This window comes from Barbus barbus (assembly GCF_936440315.1).
Source record: "Barbus barbus genome assembly, chromosome: 46".
Taxonomy (NCBI): Eukaryota; Metazoa; Chordata; class Actinopteri; order Cypriniformes; family Cyprinidae; genus Barbus; species Barbus barbus.
This window is the reverse complement of record NC_136724.1, coordinates 21,017,330-21,036,008: the sequence shown is the minus strand read 5'-3', so window position 1 is coordinate 21,036,008 and position 18,679 is coordinate 21,017,330. Positions and strand designations below refer to the sequence as shown.

Sequence of the window (18,679 nt, the reverse complement as noted above, 5' to 3'; positions counted from 1 at the left end):
TGCTGCCACCCCAAAGTTAATGTAGGACCCTACGGATGGAATAGTAAATGTGGTTTTACTGAGAAGCACTTTTGCGCCATTAAATCAGTCCTATTTTTGTCATAACCCTGATTTTTGTCCTGGTGTTGAGCGTTTAGTCTATGCAAAAGAGAGATTTGTGACTTACCCCTGACTGGGATAAATTTGGATAAAGATGGGAATCGAAAAGCAGAGGCTGAAAAGCTTTCTTTTATTTTTAGCAAACTATGGTTCGTTTTAATAAAGATGTATAGTTAATAAAGATTTTATAATGTGACCTGAGAGTTGTCTAAGCTGAAGTGTGTTGAGTGATATTGTTTCGAAGTTTTAAAGAAAATGGCATTTGACTGATGTTTAATGCACACGTTACACTAGCAATAGGAAAAGCAACTTCCGTAAATTAGTACATTTTATAATTTATTTGAAGAAACAAAATTTTACACTAAGAGTTAGACATGAAGCATAAAAATATTATTGCATCAAAAAAGCAGAAATTTAATAATCATGCAGATTGTTAGTAATTTTGCGTGATTTGTCAAATATATATTTTCTTTTTTTAATAATATAATTTCTGACGTTTTTATGACACTAAAACTCAATTGACAACACCATCTTAGTAAAAACATCACAGGTTGGCTATAAATATATTTAATGAAAAGATGGAGAGAAACATAGCATCATATTACAGTCAGTGATGCACTTAAGAAAAAGTCTGTAGGACATCATGCTGTGGAATTAGATCTCATGAAACGTTCAAACAATCACAAACTCAACGGACAAACTGCTCTTACCTCAAGAAACCGTCTGGTTTACAGTCAATAAGCAATATGAAAAACAATGAAAAAGATTACAAGATCCGCTCATGTAGAATCTGCATGGCCTGTTGGTTCTTCTCTCAATATCTCAAACGCTTTGAGCATTTTCATGATTGACTGAAAATAGTCATAAATGGTCTTTATATTCAGGAGGGAAACGTAACCTATTAAAGTTTGTTTAATAAAATTTTACATGTAAATGTGTCATCCTGCAGTCTCAATAACAAAACACACGAACCTCTCTTTTTTATGAGTTTTGAAGTCACTTTGAATTCGAAGCTGGTGCAATACTGTTTAAAAAGATGAAAACATTGTTTCTAAACTGTGCTGGTGTAGATGTATTAGAGATACTGTACCTTAACATGTAAGGCCAAATATGAAAAAATATTTTGGTTTTTATCTTTACATTCTAGTTTCCCTCTCACCATCATTTTAATGAATAACAGGAGATGCTTAAAGTCCTCAATTTTTTTTTTTTTTTGTGGCTTTTAAGTCCATGTCTATGTGCTAGCGACTTCTAAAAAAGAAAAACGATTAAATTAATTTAAGCACATGTAAATTTACAGTCGTCCTCTTTCAGAAAATGAAAAATAAAGCTCATCAGCTTATCGATTTGTGGTTCATAGCTGTGGCATCATGGAGTTATTTTAGGAATGAACTAAAAATAGTATTAAGATAAAATCCTACAATGGAATTTAAAAAATATATATATTTAGTACTGCCCTGAAAAGGCTGCACAACAGGTATGTACATATTTCACAACACAAAGTAGTTTTAATAACAAAAGATCCTGTTGAAAAGTTGACAAACTTGGTTCTTGATATCATGTGTGGGTTGCGATATTGTGTGGTTTCCTCAAGCATCAATGACTGTTTTCAGTCTTTTCTGATGGTTTTGTCAATCCCTGATCTCAACATACTATAGTCACTGTGAGGAAGAACTCAAATGGATCTGGAGGACTTTTGTGGGACAAACCAGAGATGCACAACCATCACAAAAGACCATGAATGAACTAACAGAGGCGACACAATATTAAGAACCTTTCAACAGAATCATTTATATAAAGTTATTTAGTACTGTATATGTTCTAATATATGTTATGCTACATAGCTTCAACAGGGCAGTACTAAAACAACTAAAATGCAGTTATTATGATGAAATTTTTATGATGAAAACACAATATCTACTGAATATATTAAACATACTTTGGGTCTTTTTCCAGTATCTCAATCTGTGTGTATTTTTGGGAAATTTGACAAACATTTCAATTCTATTATATTTCATTTCAGAGTAACAAAATCCTCTACAATCAACTGAAGAACTGAAATTAAGCCACAGATTTCTTATGCTGACAATATATAGCAAACAAATTGTTACGACAGTGAGAAATCACCGATTACAAACCGACACAAACAGTGACGTCTCTTACATTTTATGATCACAAGCAGAAAAATGGAGCGTTAGGTCGACTCGAAAAAAATTACATCTATTAAGTGACAGCTCAATATCAGTACTCACAAATATGACTAGAAAAAAAACAGAAATGCAAAACACAGGCCAAAAAAAAAAAAAAAACCCATCTCTAGATGAACTTCACTAAAACAGTCCAAAGAGGTATCGAAAGCATTAGCATCATAAACAGCGAAAACTCCCGAAAGCTTCGGAGAATCAAAGAAGGCAAAAATCAATCCCAAAATAATGACTCGAATTTTCATTCTCTCTATAATTAAAAAAAGAAAGAAAACTGTCATTACTGGTCATCAAACAGCTGGTCTTACAATACAAGCCTGTGAAAAAGAGCTTCCTTCACATCTTCTCAACACAAACAAGGTGAGCCAGAAGCGTCTAAACCCCCAAGGTCCTCTGAAGTGAAAAATCACATTCGAAATGTGAATATTACAACGTTATGAGTCAAACACAGCAAGCACAATCAAATCCGACGTCTCTGGCCAACGCAGCCCAACCCTGTTTAAATCTTTAAATTATGCTACATTATCCAAAAAAACTATGAAACTGAGTAGTCTGAGAAGGAAAGCGGAAAGCACCACCGCTGATGAATGCTTCTACGGGCCAGCGTGTTATTTCTCGCGGTAGTACAGCAGGTACGCCTTCAGAGACTCGGGTAGCGGCAGACTCAAGATTTTGTCTCTCAGATGGTTGACCCGCGGCTCCTCGGGTTTGACGGGCTCAATGTCTTTCTCCTGCTCCTCCTCTTTGCTCTCTTCCTCGATGCATTCATCCTCCTCGCTGTCCATGGGTTGAGGAATCAGCTGGTTGCCCACAAACACGTAGGTGTTGATGCGGCGGCGGCGGCGACAGCGCCTGCGTTTGCGCTTCTGGGACGACCGCTGCGCGTTGTTGCGGGCCGGGTGCTCCTCGTTGGTCAGGTTGCAGAGGGTCCGGCGGATGTAGATTCGCGCCAGGTCCTGAAGACTCCTCACGGACAGTGACGCTGAGGGATGGAGGAATGATACAGATTAATGGCCACAGGTTTCTCTCAAATCTCATTTGTGTGCACAACTAATTGGCGTAAACATGAAGGCAAGACAACGCTGGTCAAATGAATCAATATCACTACACCGCGCAAGCTGATTATTCACAGTACATTAAGACAATCGTTTTGAAATGTTATGCTTAAATACGCAAATGAGGCATAATCTAATTAAATATGCGCTAATTTGCATATTATCGTTTGCATATTTTATTTGTGATATGTTATTTAAAAAGGGAGAAGAAAAGTTCAGCAAAAGGCAGATTTGAACTCGGGTTGATCGTGTCAAAAAGCACACGCTTTACCATATACCCTACTGGAACTGATGTTTGACAGGCGTCTTTTGTAGCGTTGACTAGACCAATCACACGTTGGTGGGCGGAGTTAGTGTACATAGCCTCTGCCAACAAGGCGGGCTATTCGCACTTAGTGTAATTAGACACTCAGTAATTTGTTTTATTTAAACTTTTTTTTTTTTTTTTTTTTTTTACACAGTGTACTTAATTTAACTATGTCCAACCTACTTAAATATGCAAAACTGTTTACTCAATGTGTAAAATGTCAAAAGTTTACTTAATGCAACAAAAATGATTAAAGTAGTCCCAACTCAATCAATCAATAAATAAATAATCAACAAATAAATTCAAACTGGGCAGTTAAAAAATTAATTCCCAGATTCCCAACGTAAAAAAATCCATCAAATCCATTTACTGTTGTGCCGATAGCGGACACACAGTGCCATTGCGCTGCGTCATCAACAACAGCGAATATATTAATAATAATAATAATAATATTCACAATGTTTTAGAAATAAAATCTAAATCAGATGACTGATATATGAACAAATCCTTCTTCAGAATACAAAACTGTAAAGTTTGGTTATGCGGGCAAAAAAAAAAAAAAAATTGAGAAAACTGCCTTTAAAGACGTCTATGGTAACTGAAATCTACAGGTGTAAATAGATAAAGTGTAATAAAATAATCTCTTTATAATCTGTATTGTGGATGTTTTCTATCCACTAGTCTGAGAAAAGACATGTTATGGAAGCAAAATAGCCCAAAATCTCAGGACTGACCAGTGCACGGAAGAAAAAACAACTATTAAAGGTTTGGCCTGTAGTGTTGTTTACTGTTCTGAATGAATCAGGTTAGTAATGGAATCTGCAATAAATCAGTCTGTAACATTGTCCCTAACAGCAGCTGATTGGCCAGGACAGTGTGAGGTCATAAAAGAGGCGGAGACTCACGGAGAACCACAGCTTCAGGCTTGCAGCCGTCTGTCCTGCTCTGCTGAACAAGAGGAGCAAATGACACCGCCAGGATATTCTTACTCTCCCAGGAGCTCTGACCGGTTCTGATGATCTGAGTCAGCTACAGCAGCACACAAACACTCGACTAATAAAGAGCTCAAACATTCCATGCAAGACATGGAAGCTCAACAGGATCAGAAAAGTTACTATTACTATTCTACAATATCATGCATTTATATAACAGTATAAATATTGCATTAAAATGGCAATTTTAACAAATTTCTCATTGAGAACTTTTTAGATGCCAAACACAGATAATAAAAGATGCAGTTGTATATACTGTAGGTTAGCCAAGGCTTTTATCATTCCAATTTCTACTACACCAAAATGTATTTGCACACTTTATTCACACTTACAAATAACTGAATGACTGACGTGGCATTTATATGGAATAAAAAGCAAAAGTACACTTGTCAAGCAAAACATTTCACAAAAAGACATTTGTTTGGCTTGAAATAGTGTAAAATGAATAGAGTCAGTACTGTGTGACTTTTTGTTTGTTTGTCCTTAGTGGAACATGTTGGTATTTAATATAATGAACCACAGCTGTGGTTACTCTACTTATTTTAATCTTGTTTATATAATATTTATTTATTAATATGAATAAGATTTAGTTTATTTTCAGTTTTTTTTATTTTAGTTTTAAATTGTAGTTATTTTGTTATGGGCTTTAGTAATTTTTATTGGTTTATTTTTAATATTATTAATTTATTTTAGTAATTTTAATACTTAAATATTTTATTTCATTAAGCTGCCAAGGCAACATTACAAATTTTTACTTGCATTTCAAGTTTAAATTTGTCATCTAATATTTAATTGACTAGAAAAACTATTTTTAATAGTTTTAACCAATTCGATTTTACTTAACAATAATAACACTGATGTAAAATTGAGGAGAGCTAACTTCATCATTTTTAATTCACTGGTGTTTTGGTGATTTATTTTTTCATTTATTTGGATGAAGCAAAGTAAATTAGTGATGAGAAAAGATCTTGCAACATTTGAGAGACAGAGATCTGGGTTGGGATTTTGTGGTCTTATGACATTCAGATATTTGTAAGTGTGACTATATTTGTAAGTCTCCTAACTTTGTTTAGGGCCGCTGTATGTATCATCCTGCGTTTTACCTGATCCTCTATAGGCATGACCAAAATTCCTCCAACTTTCAGCAGGATTTTCATGTAGTTCTCGTGGTCCTTCTGAACTCCAGCACCGCAATAGATGCGGTCGTACTGGTGACTGTCTGAGGAAATCTCCAGACAATTCCCCACCACAAAGTGTGGTTCACAGAACTCAAACCTGAAAGGACACATCGATAACCTTGATAGTCATCTCCAGAACATCTACAACAATTTCTACATTTGTTTTCCACAGCTATGTGGTTTCTAACATGTTCCAGTTGATTTTAGTGTGCTACTATGCAGTTTCTAAGCTGTTTTCAACCTTTCGGACTTGAAGGACATCTATTGTCCAACACAATAGTTCATAAGCTATAATATTTCCTCCAGCATGATCTGCTGTAATTTTAATAAACCTGCATGTTTTCTTTTTGGTTAACAGAAGCTGGGAGCATCAATATATTAAATTAATTAACCACAATTATATTTGTCCCTGGACCACTAAACCAGTCTAAAGTCGCTGGGGTATATTTGTAGCACTAGCCAAAAATACACTGTATGGGTCAAAATGATTGATTTTTCTTTTATGCCAAAAGTTATTAGGATATTAAATAAAGATCATGTTCCATGAAGATATTTTGTAAATTTCCCACTGTAAATATATCAAAACTTGTTGATTAGTAATATGCATTGCTAAGAACTTCATTTGGACAACTTTAAAGGTGATTCTCAATTTTTTGCACACCTAAAATGGATATATATGCAACTAATATATGCATGCATTTAAAAAATGAAGATTATTTTTATTTTAATAGACAAAGCAGTCCACCTTGTGTCTCTACAATATTCTAGACTAAATGTGCAGATGTTTTGCAAGATTTATTGTCCGCCAGGCAAAAATTGCTTTTCGAATCGTTTAGAAGTAATAGCACACCACTTTTCAAGCTATATAATGTCAGTTATCACTAACGTGACAACGAAAGAACCACATAGCAACCAAATAGTAATGCACTAATAACAGGCTAGTATTATGTCAGCGAGTTTTGCACGGGCAAGTATATTCACATTCCCTTCAGAAAATGTAAGAATCTATTTTCATGACTGAATAAAAAGCAATTTTCCTTCCTTAACTGCTAGAGAACTGACATGATGCCAAGAGCAATCTGATATTGAGCATATTATTAGCATCAGTCCATACCTGTTTTTATTTGCTTAGCAGCAGTTTAATTGAGTAGTCATAGACTTGACAAGATGTGAAACAGATATCGAGCTCCGAACATTGATTAAGCAACCTTTGGACACATGGCCTTCTGTTATGAAACATGCTTTTATGGCTTGTTTAATAGCGTCAGTGCTTTGTCTGATACGTCAGCTCTCTCCTGACTTCAATAACACCGCTCGCTCTGGTGCATGACGACAACAGATGTTTGCAAGCGGCAAATGAGTTCAGGGATATCCGGTTGTGTGTGTGATGCTGAAGTGGACCGTCTGAGCTAGCGCTTCTGTCTGTGACAGGTGTTCCCGCAGGTGTGTGAATCGCTCAGCAGACCGCAGAGAGCTGACGGCCGCTTGAAGTATTTATTCATTGAGACTGCGGTTCGGGGTTCGCTAATGCATCCTCCGTGTCACATGCAAGATTAATGGGCAGGGCTGAGTAAATCAAAGTTCAAATCACAGCGATCTTTGAAGTTAACCACAGAACTGCAGTAGGACTAAGGTTGCTCGCTCCAATCTCTGTTTGCCTTCCTGGAGGCGGCTGCCAATTAAAACAGATTTCAATTTCTATAGATGTAACAAATCTAGCACTTTTTCAAATAGAATATTTACACTCTCACTTCGATCTATAGAAACAATGCAAAATAAGAATTGAACATGCCTGTCAAAGCTGTCGCTGTTTTTAATGAAGTCGTCGAGTCTTTCTTTTGCATACTCCACCACATCCTTGTGTAGCTCAACGCCATGATTTACTCCAAACGGACCTGCAAATAATAATAATAAATAAGAATCACTGCTAATATTCTATACATTTTAATTATTAATCCGTCACATTCCACGATATTTCATTGAAATATTAACTTTTCCAGACAATAACACACCAAAAGTTAAATATTCTGAAAAACTAATTTTATGGAAATTAATACTTTTATTATGAGGATGCATTAAATTAGTCAACATTTACAGTAAAGACACTTAATGTTACAAAAGATTTCTATTTCAAATAGATGCTGTTCATTGAACTTTATCAATTAATCATAAAAAAACGTGTATTATGGTTTCCACAAAAATGTTTTCAACATTGAAAATAATAAATGTTTCTTGAGCAGCAAATCAGCATTTTAGACTGATTTCTGAAGGATCTTGTGACACTGAATACTCGAGTAATGATGCTGAAAATTCAGTTTTGCATCACAGGAATAAATTAGATTTTAAAATATATAAAATTGTAGTAATACTTTTTAACTGTTTTTTATCAAATAAATACAGCCTTAGTATTTAAAAAATAAAACATTAAAAAAATCAAACTAACTACATCTTTAAATGTTAATTTACAGTATTATGTAAGATTTTTTAAACACTTATGTTTATCCAACCAAAAAACATAAACCTGATCACATATAAAAGTAATATCACATTCTCAACTCAACATTTATGTTTGTTTAAATCCCTAAAATTTAATAATAAGAAAAACAGTGATGCAAATAAAAGATTTATTAACTAAATATAATTCAAAAGTGAAATTACTATCAGGCACAATGTTAAAAAAAAAACAAGAAATAAATTACACAAAATGCAAAAATCTAATTGGGCCTAAAATAGTCTTTATCATTGTTTGAAAGTTTATTATTTCTTCTTCTAATATTTTTTTATTTTTATTTTGACTACGACTACTACTACTATTATTATTTATTAAAATAAATTAAACAAATAAATTATTTCCTCATTATTTGCCATTTCCTCGATCCTCTAGATATATCATTAGAGTGGTTCTCACCTATGATCAGGCCCACCATGGTGCTCAGGTATCCCGTGCCGCTGCCGAGGTTCAGGAAAGACAAACCCTGCTGGAGTTTCAGGGCTTCCATCACCTCAGAGTAGATACACGGCGCTGACAGGTGTATATTCCCGTGCTTCCACGCCAGATCTTTGTAGGCATTGTCTCTGTAGCCGTCCAGGTAATAATCTCCGCGATCTATGGCCCTAAAGGCCTGCTCCACACGGTCTGTGCGGATGTACTGCGCTTCCTTCAGGTTGTCTATCAAATCATCGTTGTCCTCGCCAGCGCTGACTGCTCCTCCCATGATCCCCTCCGAGAAGAGAAACAAACAAAAAAAAAAAAAGAAAAAAAAAAAATGCAGAGGAGGTGAGAGACGGATAACTAGACCGGTCCTCACATCCAGAAGAAAGCGCTGGAGCGATTCTCCGCAGGGATGCCCAGTCGTGATGCCTGTGTCCCACACAAATCACCTCAGACCATTCTCAGCTACGCCAAGATCTGAAGATTGAAAAACAAAAGGTGACGGTTTAGATCTCTCTCTCACATTTCAGTTTACCCTTCTCTCCTGAAAACAAGAGCCATGCTGCGTGAGAGCCGCCGTGCCACCTGATACCTGCCGGCTTTGATTCTCCAGCTAGGTGTTGCATGTACCTGATGTTACCTGCCTGATGCAAACTGCTTTAATATTGCAGAAAGTCTGAAGTCTTATTGTATGTCACAGATGAAAATAAAATAAACAAATGCCAAAACAATCAATTAGACAAAAGCACTGGCACGACATTAAAAAAATATATATTTTCAACCTTTTTCCACCATCTTTATTATATGAATTTTTTCTTACCCATTTTTTGTTATTAGTGCTGTCAAACGATTAATCGTGATTATCGCATGCAAAATAAAAATTTTTGTTTACATAATATATGTATGTGTGCTGTGTATATTTATACACACACATGCATACATTTCAGAAAAATCGTTTGTTTATATATTAAATATATTTATAATATAAATTATATTCATATAAATATAGACATGTAAATATTTTCAAAATATACTGTATGTGTGTATATTTATATATACATAAATACACAATATACATAATACACAGAACACACATTATGCAAACAAAAACGTATTTTGTATGCGATTACTCACGATTATATACGAGTATACATATATACACCGAGTGTGTCTCACTCATACTGGAAACTGAAGCTGCGGGCTAGAGCCCTGCATTTCGGCCCCGACTTTTTTACGCCTCTAGGGCCAGGCTTCTTGCCAATTTCCACGTCATAGTTCAGACGGGCATCGGGCCTGTTTTGGGTTTCTCCTTATTTTATATTGTAGACATCTATCGATTAGCGATGAAAAAAATTGCCGCGCTGGTGGAAACAACACGAGAGCGTGCCGCGACTGAGAGCAGCTCGATGGTGTTTAGTTTAGTTTAGTTTAGCTGAATAGTTCTGCGTTCAAATGCATGCAATAGGCTAAAGCTTGCTGCAAAACCCCAGCAAACAACCATGAATGTGTCTGCGGGAAATAGTAAGGAGATATTTGAATTATTTACTAATAAACTAATGTTTTCCGAGTCGGTGTCGCAAGGATGAAGTTGCTGATCCTGACTCGCCGTCTCCTCATTAGACACGCCTTTAGAGAGAAATGCATCTTTATTGATTATGATTAAAATTATAATAAAAGTTTTTGTTTTCAATTTTTTTATTTCGTTAAGTGATAATTTAAAGCTTTCTATAGATATATTTATGTCTGTGAGGCATGTATTCGCTCAGTTTCGGTTCATTTTTGTGAAGCGCTCCTGTTCAAGACGGCAGAAAGCACATCATGTTTGTTTTCTTTGTTTTATAAAATAACTACTTTTTGTTGGTATTGTGAGTGCACACAAATACAAGTAGACCCTTTACAGGTCCGAATGATGTATTACTCTTAACTTTATAAAAAAAAAAAAAAAAGACTGTGTAGGCCATTTTAATTTGTTTCCACTGAAAACAATGCAAGTGTTTGCGCTGGTGCCTCCGCGCTTTAGCTTCCACTCTCCGCACAAACTTACATATAGGCTAGCGCACATTATTATTATAGCAGGTTTAACGTTTAAACATTGTTATATACTTGAACTGTTTTAGTATATCTATAGATTTTATTTTAGGCAAGTCGTGATGATATGTGAAGGCTAAATTGATCAAACATAAGCTATGATCAGCTCATGCCGCTGGCCGCTTGGTCGTTACTTTAAAAAAAACAAAAACTTATAGGCCATTTAACGAAAAAAAAATGCTGCAAACGTTTTTCTAAATTAACTTAATAAAAAATACTAAACGAAATAGTTCAGTTTTGTGTGTAATGACAAAATTAATATATTTTAATAGCCGAAACAGTAGTATAAACTCTTTTAGGAGAAGGGGGAAAAAAAAAAGACTGTCTCGGGTCGGTAATTCTGATAAGCTGTCGGAAGTGGGCCGGGCTAGGGCCTGAGCGTCTCGGGCCAGGGCCGGGCTAGGGCCTAAATTTGAGGCCCGTGCAGGGCTCTACTGCGGGCTCTTTGATCGCCCCCTGGTGGCTGGCTGCAGTACAGGTCATAAACCCCACCCTCTCCATGTAAACGAATGGGACTCGAGTCATAACAAAAAAAATTAATTACACTTCCAATACAATTTTCCAAAATATGATTTTGGTCATTTAAGGTAGTTGTTATCACACTGATATACGTTCAATTGTTCGTTTTTGTGGTAGGTTTGATTTTAGCTAGTAATTTGATGCTATAAAAACGGGGCATGTCGTTATGGTTGATTGGGTCTGCGGGAGTTTGGGCGGGAGTTTGGTTCCGCGGCTCCGCCTCACGACTCTACTTCGCAGACTCTGGCTCCAAACGAATCTCTACTGCGCAGACTCGGGCTCCAAATGACGTCATTTACTCACAATGGCAGCGGCCATATTGAGATGAATTCGCTTCACTTTTCTATAATGGAAGGAAGCGGAGACGCGTCATCAATCTTTTTTTTACAGTCTATGATATACACTCACACACACAAAATATAATTCAACATGAGTCAATATAAATTCAATCCAAGTAGAATCAGTTCCAAAAAGCATTATATTGATCAAAAGTGACAGTAAGTGAAGACATTTATAATGTTACAAAAGATATCCATTTCAAATAAATGCTTCTTTTTGACACCCATTCATCAAAGAATCCTGAGAAAAATGTATTAGTTTCCAAAAAAGCACAACTGTTTTCAACATTAATTACACTGAACAAAATTATAAACGCAACACTTTTGTTTTTGCCCCCATTTTTCATGAGCTGAACTCCAAGTACTACACATTTTAGAGTGGCCTTTTATTATGGCCAGCCTAAGGCACACCTGTGCAATAATCACGCTGTCTAATCAGCATGTTGATATGCCATACCTGTGAGGTGGATGGATTATCTCGGCTCACTAACACAGATTTAGACAGATTTGTGAACAATATTTGAGAGAAATAGGCCTTTTGTGTACATAGAAAAAGTCTTAGATCTTTGAGTTCAGCTCATGAAAAATGGAGGCAAGAACAAAAGTGTTGCTTTTAGAATTTTGTTCAGTGTTTAATAATGTTAATAATATTTTTTGAGCAGCAATTCAGAATATTAGAATGATTTCTGAAGTACCATGTGTCTCTGCTGACTGAAGAAAAATTCAGCTTTGCTGTCACAGAAATAAATTACATTTTTAGATGTATTTAAATAGAAAACGGTCATTTTAAATTGTAATAATATTTCTGGATTCTTTTTACTCTATTTGTTTATCAAATAAATAGCCTTCATGAGCACAAAATATTTTTCTTAAACATTAAAAAAATCTTTTTAACCTCAAACTTTTGATTGTTAAATGTAGTTTTATGTTCCTCCAACTAAAAATTGTAAATTTGATCACTTAGAAGAGTAATATCACATCTCTACTCAACAAGACATCTGATTTGATGAATCATTCATAGCACTAACGGTTCCAAACGTGTTGTGCCAAATTTCCAAGTTTATGACTTAAAAGTTTGTTCACAATCCCTAAATGCAAGTATGAGCAAGAATAATAATAGATAAAAGATAAAAGCAAATAAAAGATACATTATCTTGATATGACTCAATGATTGATGTTACCTGCCTGATGCTAGCAGCTTTAAAACTGCACAAAGCAGCAGAAATCCAAGCCAGAAGTCTTACGACCCATCTCAAATGATAATATAATAAATGCCAAAGCAACAAAACAGTTATTAATCAGAACATCAGAAAGTCTGCTTCCTAGAAACGCTATGCACTTAACAACTGAATAGGCTTTGAAAGCAAGAGCAAAGCAAGTCCGAAAGTGGCATTTGGGCTGCAGACAGGACATTTACAAACTGTCAGAATTTGCATGTCTGGTAATTGAGTTAAGCCGAAGTTCTGTAACCTCAAGGATTTTTATGAACCTGAACTAGATCTGGATTTAAACAAACAAACATGAGGCTTATTTACTTACAATTGTTCAGTGAGTTCAAGAAATCCCAATTACTGTACATCGAAACATCTCCATTCTCCAGTCCAATTAGGGATGGCTTTGCAAAGAACCATCCATCTAAAAAGAACCCATTAAATCGGTTTCATTTTCTGTGTTGACATACTTCCCATTGAAATTTAAGAACTCATCCCTTTTTGTAATATATATATATATATATATATATATATATATATATATATTTTTTTACATCGTTTTTAAAAAGCAAACAGGCTTTAGTTTACATCACGGCCAATAAATCACGATTTTCTACTTGCAATTGCTAGTCAGAAACAGCTAGGATTAGAAGGATGACTTGTTCTCATTCTTACAGAGCCCTCAAAGTGACAATTGCAGATGTCAAACTACAGACTTGCAAGAAAACCCAGACACTTACACATGCAAAAAATAACATTTTCTGAAGTGCACAGGAAAACAGGGCAAAATATTCACAGTCTATGCAAAAATTTTGAATAATTAGTATTCCCCAAATTTTTTGGTTTTAATGCTTTTTATTGTCTCTTAAGGCCATTGCACATTGAGTCCAAAATCAAAAATACAGTAAAAATGTGAAATATTAATACTATTTGAACTAACTCCTATTCAGCAAGTGTGCATTAAATTAATCAAAACCAAACATAAGGGTATTTATATATTCAAATAGAAGACTCATTTTAAATGTTTATAATATTGTACAGTATTACTGTTTTTACAGTATTTTTGATCAAATAAATGCAGCCTTGGTCAAACAAAGGAATATAATTCAAAAACATTAAAAAAAAAATCAAAATATCCTAAACTTTTCAAAAGGCAGTATATCAGTGTTTTTTCTTTTTGCGCATGTACAAGTTTTTCATGCATGTATGAAAGTCTCAGGGTTTTTTTGTCCTGCAAATGTCACTTTAGATGCTCTGTACATTCTAGAGAGCATTTGATTGGACAAAAAATTTGGACACGCCCATTACAGCAACATTATATCATCAGTATTTTTGCTCCTGAAAGACTGAAAGGCATGTTTTTAATAAAAGTGAATTATGTCCATATTTGGTTGACCTAAAAGCCACAAAACTCCCGTTTTGATTTCACAGGGTTTTGAATGTCTATATTTATGTCTACAGCCCTGTTATTTCCTTGTTCTTTTTTTCTTTTCTGCATATGCCTTCCTTTTCAGCCTTTTCCTGTAATGCTGCCCTTTCAGTCTACTGCAGGGAGGGATCTGGGTCAAACCTCCTACTCTGTTTTGTACAAGACCTGATTGCAACCCTACAGAGACTCTCTGTACATCAGTATACAACTTACAAAAGAGAACGGCACATCTCACATGAGCGCGCTTTCTTTCTAAGTGCTGTTCATAACACTATAAACCAATAGAGCCGTTAATATTGGATATAAAAACAAGATGCTGGTTTTCATGCCATCGCTAACTAGTTTTGTAGCCAAGTTGAGTAACTGCTGGATTGTTGTGGAGTTAATACTGGAAGCGGAACAATGAACTGGAACAGTTTGTTATAAGGCTGAGCTGATCCGTCATTAACATGTTTAAACTTGCTGGTTGCATAATTGCAACATTATCACAGAACACTGATGCTCGGCCAGAACTAATCGGTTTACAATTCCTCTGTGCTTTTCAAGTGAAGATAAAACTTGAAATAAAGCAGGACTACTTTGTCTGATTTTCATAGTCCTCATTATTTCTGAAAAACGTCATCAGCTTAAACTTCACGTCAGCCACCCGTTATAATGCACAGCTGTCCTGTCCGTCTCAGACTGCTGTGTTTCATGAGCACACGTGGTGTGCGTAAATAGCCTATATTTTAAATGGAAGCTGATGGCCTCATGTTGACTCCTGCACTGTTTGTCTGACCCAGTGAAAGCGGAAGCCACAAAATCTCAGCGGATTTATTCCAGGCCTCAATAAGAAGAACTGTGTCATTACAGAGAAACCCAACACACAAATAAAGCATGACCCCGACCTGCAGGGCGCATAATAATACTAATAATAAATGCTCATGTCATATTTAAACCCAAACTACACACACACAGTATTTAAGTATTTGTGACCCTGGACCACAAAACCAGTCATAAGGGTCAATTTTAAAAAATTGAGATTTATACATCATCTGAAAGCTGAATAAATAAGCTTTTGATGCATGGTTTGTTATGATAGGACAATATTTGGCTGAGATGCATCTATTTGAAAATCTGGAATCTGAGGGTGCAAACAAATCTAAATGTTGAGAAAATCACCTTTAAAGTCGTCCAAATGAAGTTCTTAGCAATGCATATTACTAATCAAAAATGAAGTTTTGATATATTTACAGTAGGAAATTTCCAAAATATCTTCATGGAACATGATCTTTACTTAATATCCTAATGATTTTTGGCATAAAAGAAAAATGGATAATTTTGACCCATACAATGTATTTTTGGCTATTGCTACAAATATACCCCAGCGACTTAAGACTGGTTCAGGGTCACATTTATTCTTTTTTTTTTTTTTTTTTTTTTGTGGTGAAATGTGACCTTGACCTTTTTCATGAGATTCACTGAATAATAATAATAGATTTTTAATGGAAATTATAGTTTGACTAAAGAAAAATAAGTATTAAGGCCTTCCTGAAATGCAAAACTATTCATAATTTCTTATTTCTTTTTTATTTTCCGGTGAAATATGAGCTTTACATGACTGTAAGATTAAAATAATGATAATAATTGACATAACTTTGTGCATTAAAGCAAAAATACATGTGGCAAAATATATTATTATTCATTCCTTACAACTTAGAGTATATAGTTGTTACCTATATTATATAATTATATATTATATTATACCAGCAAACAAATAGACAGTAGTCAAGACTCTAGTGTGAAAGATTTACATTATAAAGGGCAACATGTGCATACAGAGAGCAAACATACATGTTGCTTTTATTTTCTTCCATATTCTATATTCATTTATCATTTATTCAGTATCCATGCTCCTGCAATGCTTGCTCTTGTGGTTTAATCTTCTGATTATGTCTTCACCAGTTACAGATAAGAAGGAATAGGTTTCACGGGAGGTTGTGAAGCAGTTTGGTAACATTTGTGCTGGTCAGACGAACCCAGAGGAAGCACAGAGAAAGATGCAAATGAGATAATTCAATAAACTCTTGTTTTATTTTATTTTTTACGATAGTAAAACAGAAGAAAATTAAGAATAATTCACTTTCTGTTGACGGTTTGGATATCAAGATCAAGTAAGATTTTTAATTGTACTATAAAGCAGCAATTATATTCTGTAAGTAGAGCTCAATGGCAAATTATTTATCTTGTGGGAAAAGTTGATAGTAGCTAGTGAACATGAAAGCAGGCCTACCAGTAGGCTATAAGGACTGGCATTTAATGAGCGGTTAATGTGAAACTTAAAAATATATAATAGTCAGTGTTAAATTGCTCACTAGTAATTATAATAGGTACTAGTAGCTTATCTTAGGCCTAACTAGTTAGTTGCAAGGAATACATTTTCAAGCAGCTACCATAACATCACAACAACGCTAGTCTCTAAACAAAACGTTATATAATAATCAATTTTGTATTCTGGCCGATGTTTCTGTCGATAGTGGAAAGAAAAGCCGTATTTGCGACGCTTTCGGTGGTTTGTTTGTTTACGTTCGACGCGCATTCAATGTGGATATTTACGAAGCGCGCGACTTTGCCCGTGCACGCGCGTACAGATCTACAGTTCACGACGCACTAACAAAACACTACACATCCGCACTGCGTTAAAACAAAACTGAGTTAAGCGACGTGTGCAATGCACATTAAACCAGATGTGGAAGTATAATCCAAATCAAAGCAGCAGCAAGAGAGAAAATGCACGAGTTTCGCATGTTTAGGTCCGCCATAATCTCTCAAGCAGGACTTGCATGCATTTATTAATATAATAACTCCACAGAGCTAATTAACAACAAGGTTATGCAATAAAACTTGACATTCAAAATATTTAAAATGCACAAAAACTCCCGATCCGTCGTGCATCCGGCCTTTGTTGTTATGCGTGTTGTGTAATGAACAAACTCTGAATTTCTGAACTAGTTTGTAATTCAGATGAAAATAAACTGGGAGAGACGGAGAAAATCTTTAGTTATTCGGTTTCTAAAGAAACGCATGCTGGCATTTAAACGATGATGCAGGACTGGGAAAACCAGTAAAGACGGAGGCATTGTGTTTGCCCTGGCTCGGCAAACCTCTTAATAGACAATAAAACATTTGTGCATTCTTCAAAATAGCCATTTTGGCCTTTTTCGTGTGCGTTAAAGCAAGTTAGCAAGCTTGCATTTAAATGTCTGCCACATGCACATCCTCCTCAGCTCGAGCAGATCAGCGCAAAGCAACAAAACAAAAATGTCGGCATCATCGCTACGGAATAACAATGTTCACTGACCTTTGTAAAGCCATGAATCAGTCTCAGGCTTTGCACGAGCAAAACACGCTGGATGCACATTAAAGTTGGTGTTTTGTGCGATGTATAGATTTTCGTGGCGTTGAAGATCCAGCGCTGTTTTTCTCGAGGAACAGCTGAGAGGATGTAAACACACGTCACATGGTTCACAGAAACGAGGCTGCGGACATTAGACGGCAAATGCTGCTGGCTAATAACTGCTTCTTATCATAGTCCTCCAGAGGGCCCCCTGAAGCCCAAAAAGCTGAAGTTCCATTGAGCTGCGTTAAAAGATCAGCTCGATTTTTGAAATATGGGAGGCGTTTGTAAATATAAATGTATAATCGTTTGCATCTGTTCATACTAAGGAGTTATGTTTACAAATATGATTAATAAAAAATGACTGAATTCCATTCGCCTAACAATTCATCACAAAAGAATATGATTGGTCCATCTACACCAGCGCTGAAAAAAGTAACACGTACCACGTGGCAAAACAGTCTTCAGCAGCGGTCTGGGCACTTGATTAAAAATAGCGATATCATCTTCAAACGCTGTTGAATGAAAATAAAACATGTATTAGTTATATTCACAAAATATGGCTAATTAGAAACAATTTCTAGGCCACTACGCAAAGCGACGTCGCCACTCTCTACCCGTTTCACTCTCATGTGGACAGCGGTTATCCCCTCCCCCTCCCCCACCTGTATCACACACGCCCCGCCCTCCTAAGCCAGGATTGGCTAGTAGGCTACAAAGACGGTCAACGATTGGACAGTTTAGGAGTCATTCATATTGACGTAGCTAGCATAGCAAATAGCGATTCGGAGAAGGCGGGACATGAGTGAAAAATGCTTCAGAACAATGTTATCGCTGCCTACTTTTACAATTTGTCTTGACAAATTCTTGAATCTTGAATCTTGTAAAGGCGTCTAGAACTAGCGTAAGCAGCTTTCTTGTAAAACACACAGCGTAAATCAAATGATTTCT

The 18,679-nt window shown here is 35.6% G+C and overlaps 1 protein-coding gene across 2 annotated transcripts; it reads right to left on the bottom strand.

Moving 5' to 3' along the window:
- Nucleotides 1–424: 424 nt before the first annotated feature.
- LOC306865181 (protein-L-isoaspartate O-methyltransferase domain-containing protein 1-like) lies at nucleotides 425–18,400 on the bottom strand. 2 transcript variants are annotated; one of them, XM_079409639.1, is made up of 8 exons: nucleotides 18,346–18,400; nucleotides 18,175–18,243; nucleotides 17,693–17,826; nucleotides 8,744–9,244; nucleotides 7,628–7,730; nucleotides 5,761–5,932; nucleotides 4,571–4,694; nucleotides 431–3,285 (listed from the first exon to the last, which is right to left on the bottom strand). In XM_079409639.1, exons 4-8 carry the CDS (start codon nucleotides 9,048–9,050, stop codon nucleotides 2,912–2,914), a joined length of 1,080 nt encoding a protein of 359 aa, XP_079265765.1. In that variant the 5' UTR covers nucleotides 9,051–9,244; nucleotides 17,693–17,826; nucleotides 18,175–18,243; nucleotides 18,346–18,400; the 3' UTR covers nucleotides 431–2,911. The 2 variants fall into 2 exon arrangements, with proteins under 2 accessions (XP_079265764.1, XP_079265765.1); XM_079409638.1 differs by lacking the exons at nucleotides 18,175–18,243; nucleotides 18,346–18,400 and having other exon boundaries at nucleotides 425–3,285; nucleotides 17,693–17,929.
- Nucleotides 18,401–18,679: the final 279 nt, after the last annotated feature.

Bases quoted from the DNA above. Each gene is read 5' to 3' on its own strand.
- LOC306865181 (XM_079409639.1), bottom strand. From the start codon at position 9,050: ATGGGAGGAGCAGTCAGCGCTGGCGAGGACAACGATGATTTGATAGAC. The intron at 7,731-8,743 runs GTGAGAACCACT...TATTATTTGCAG, and splicing joins CATGGTGGGCCTGATCATAG to GTCCGTTTGGAGTAAATCAT. The intron at 5,933-7,627 runs GCATGTTCAATT...GTGTCCTTTCAG, and splicing joins AACAGCGACAGCTTTGACAG to GTTTGAGTTCTGTGAACCAC.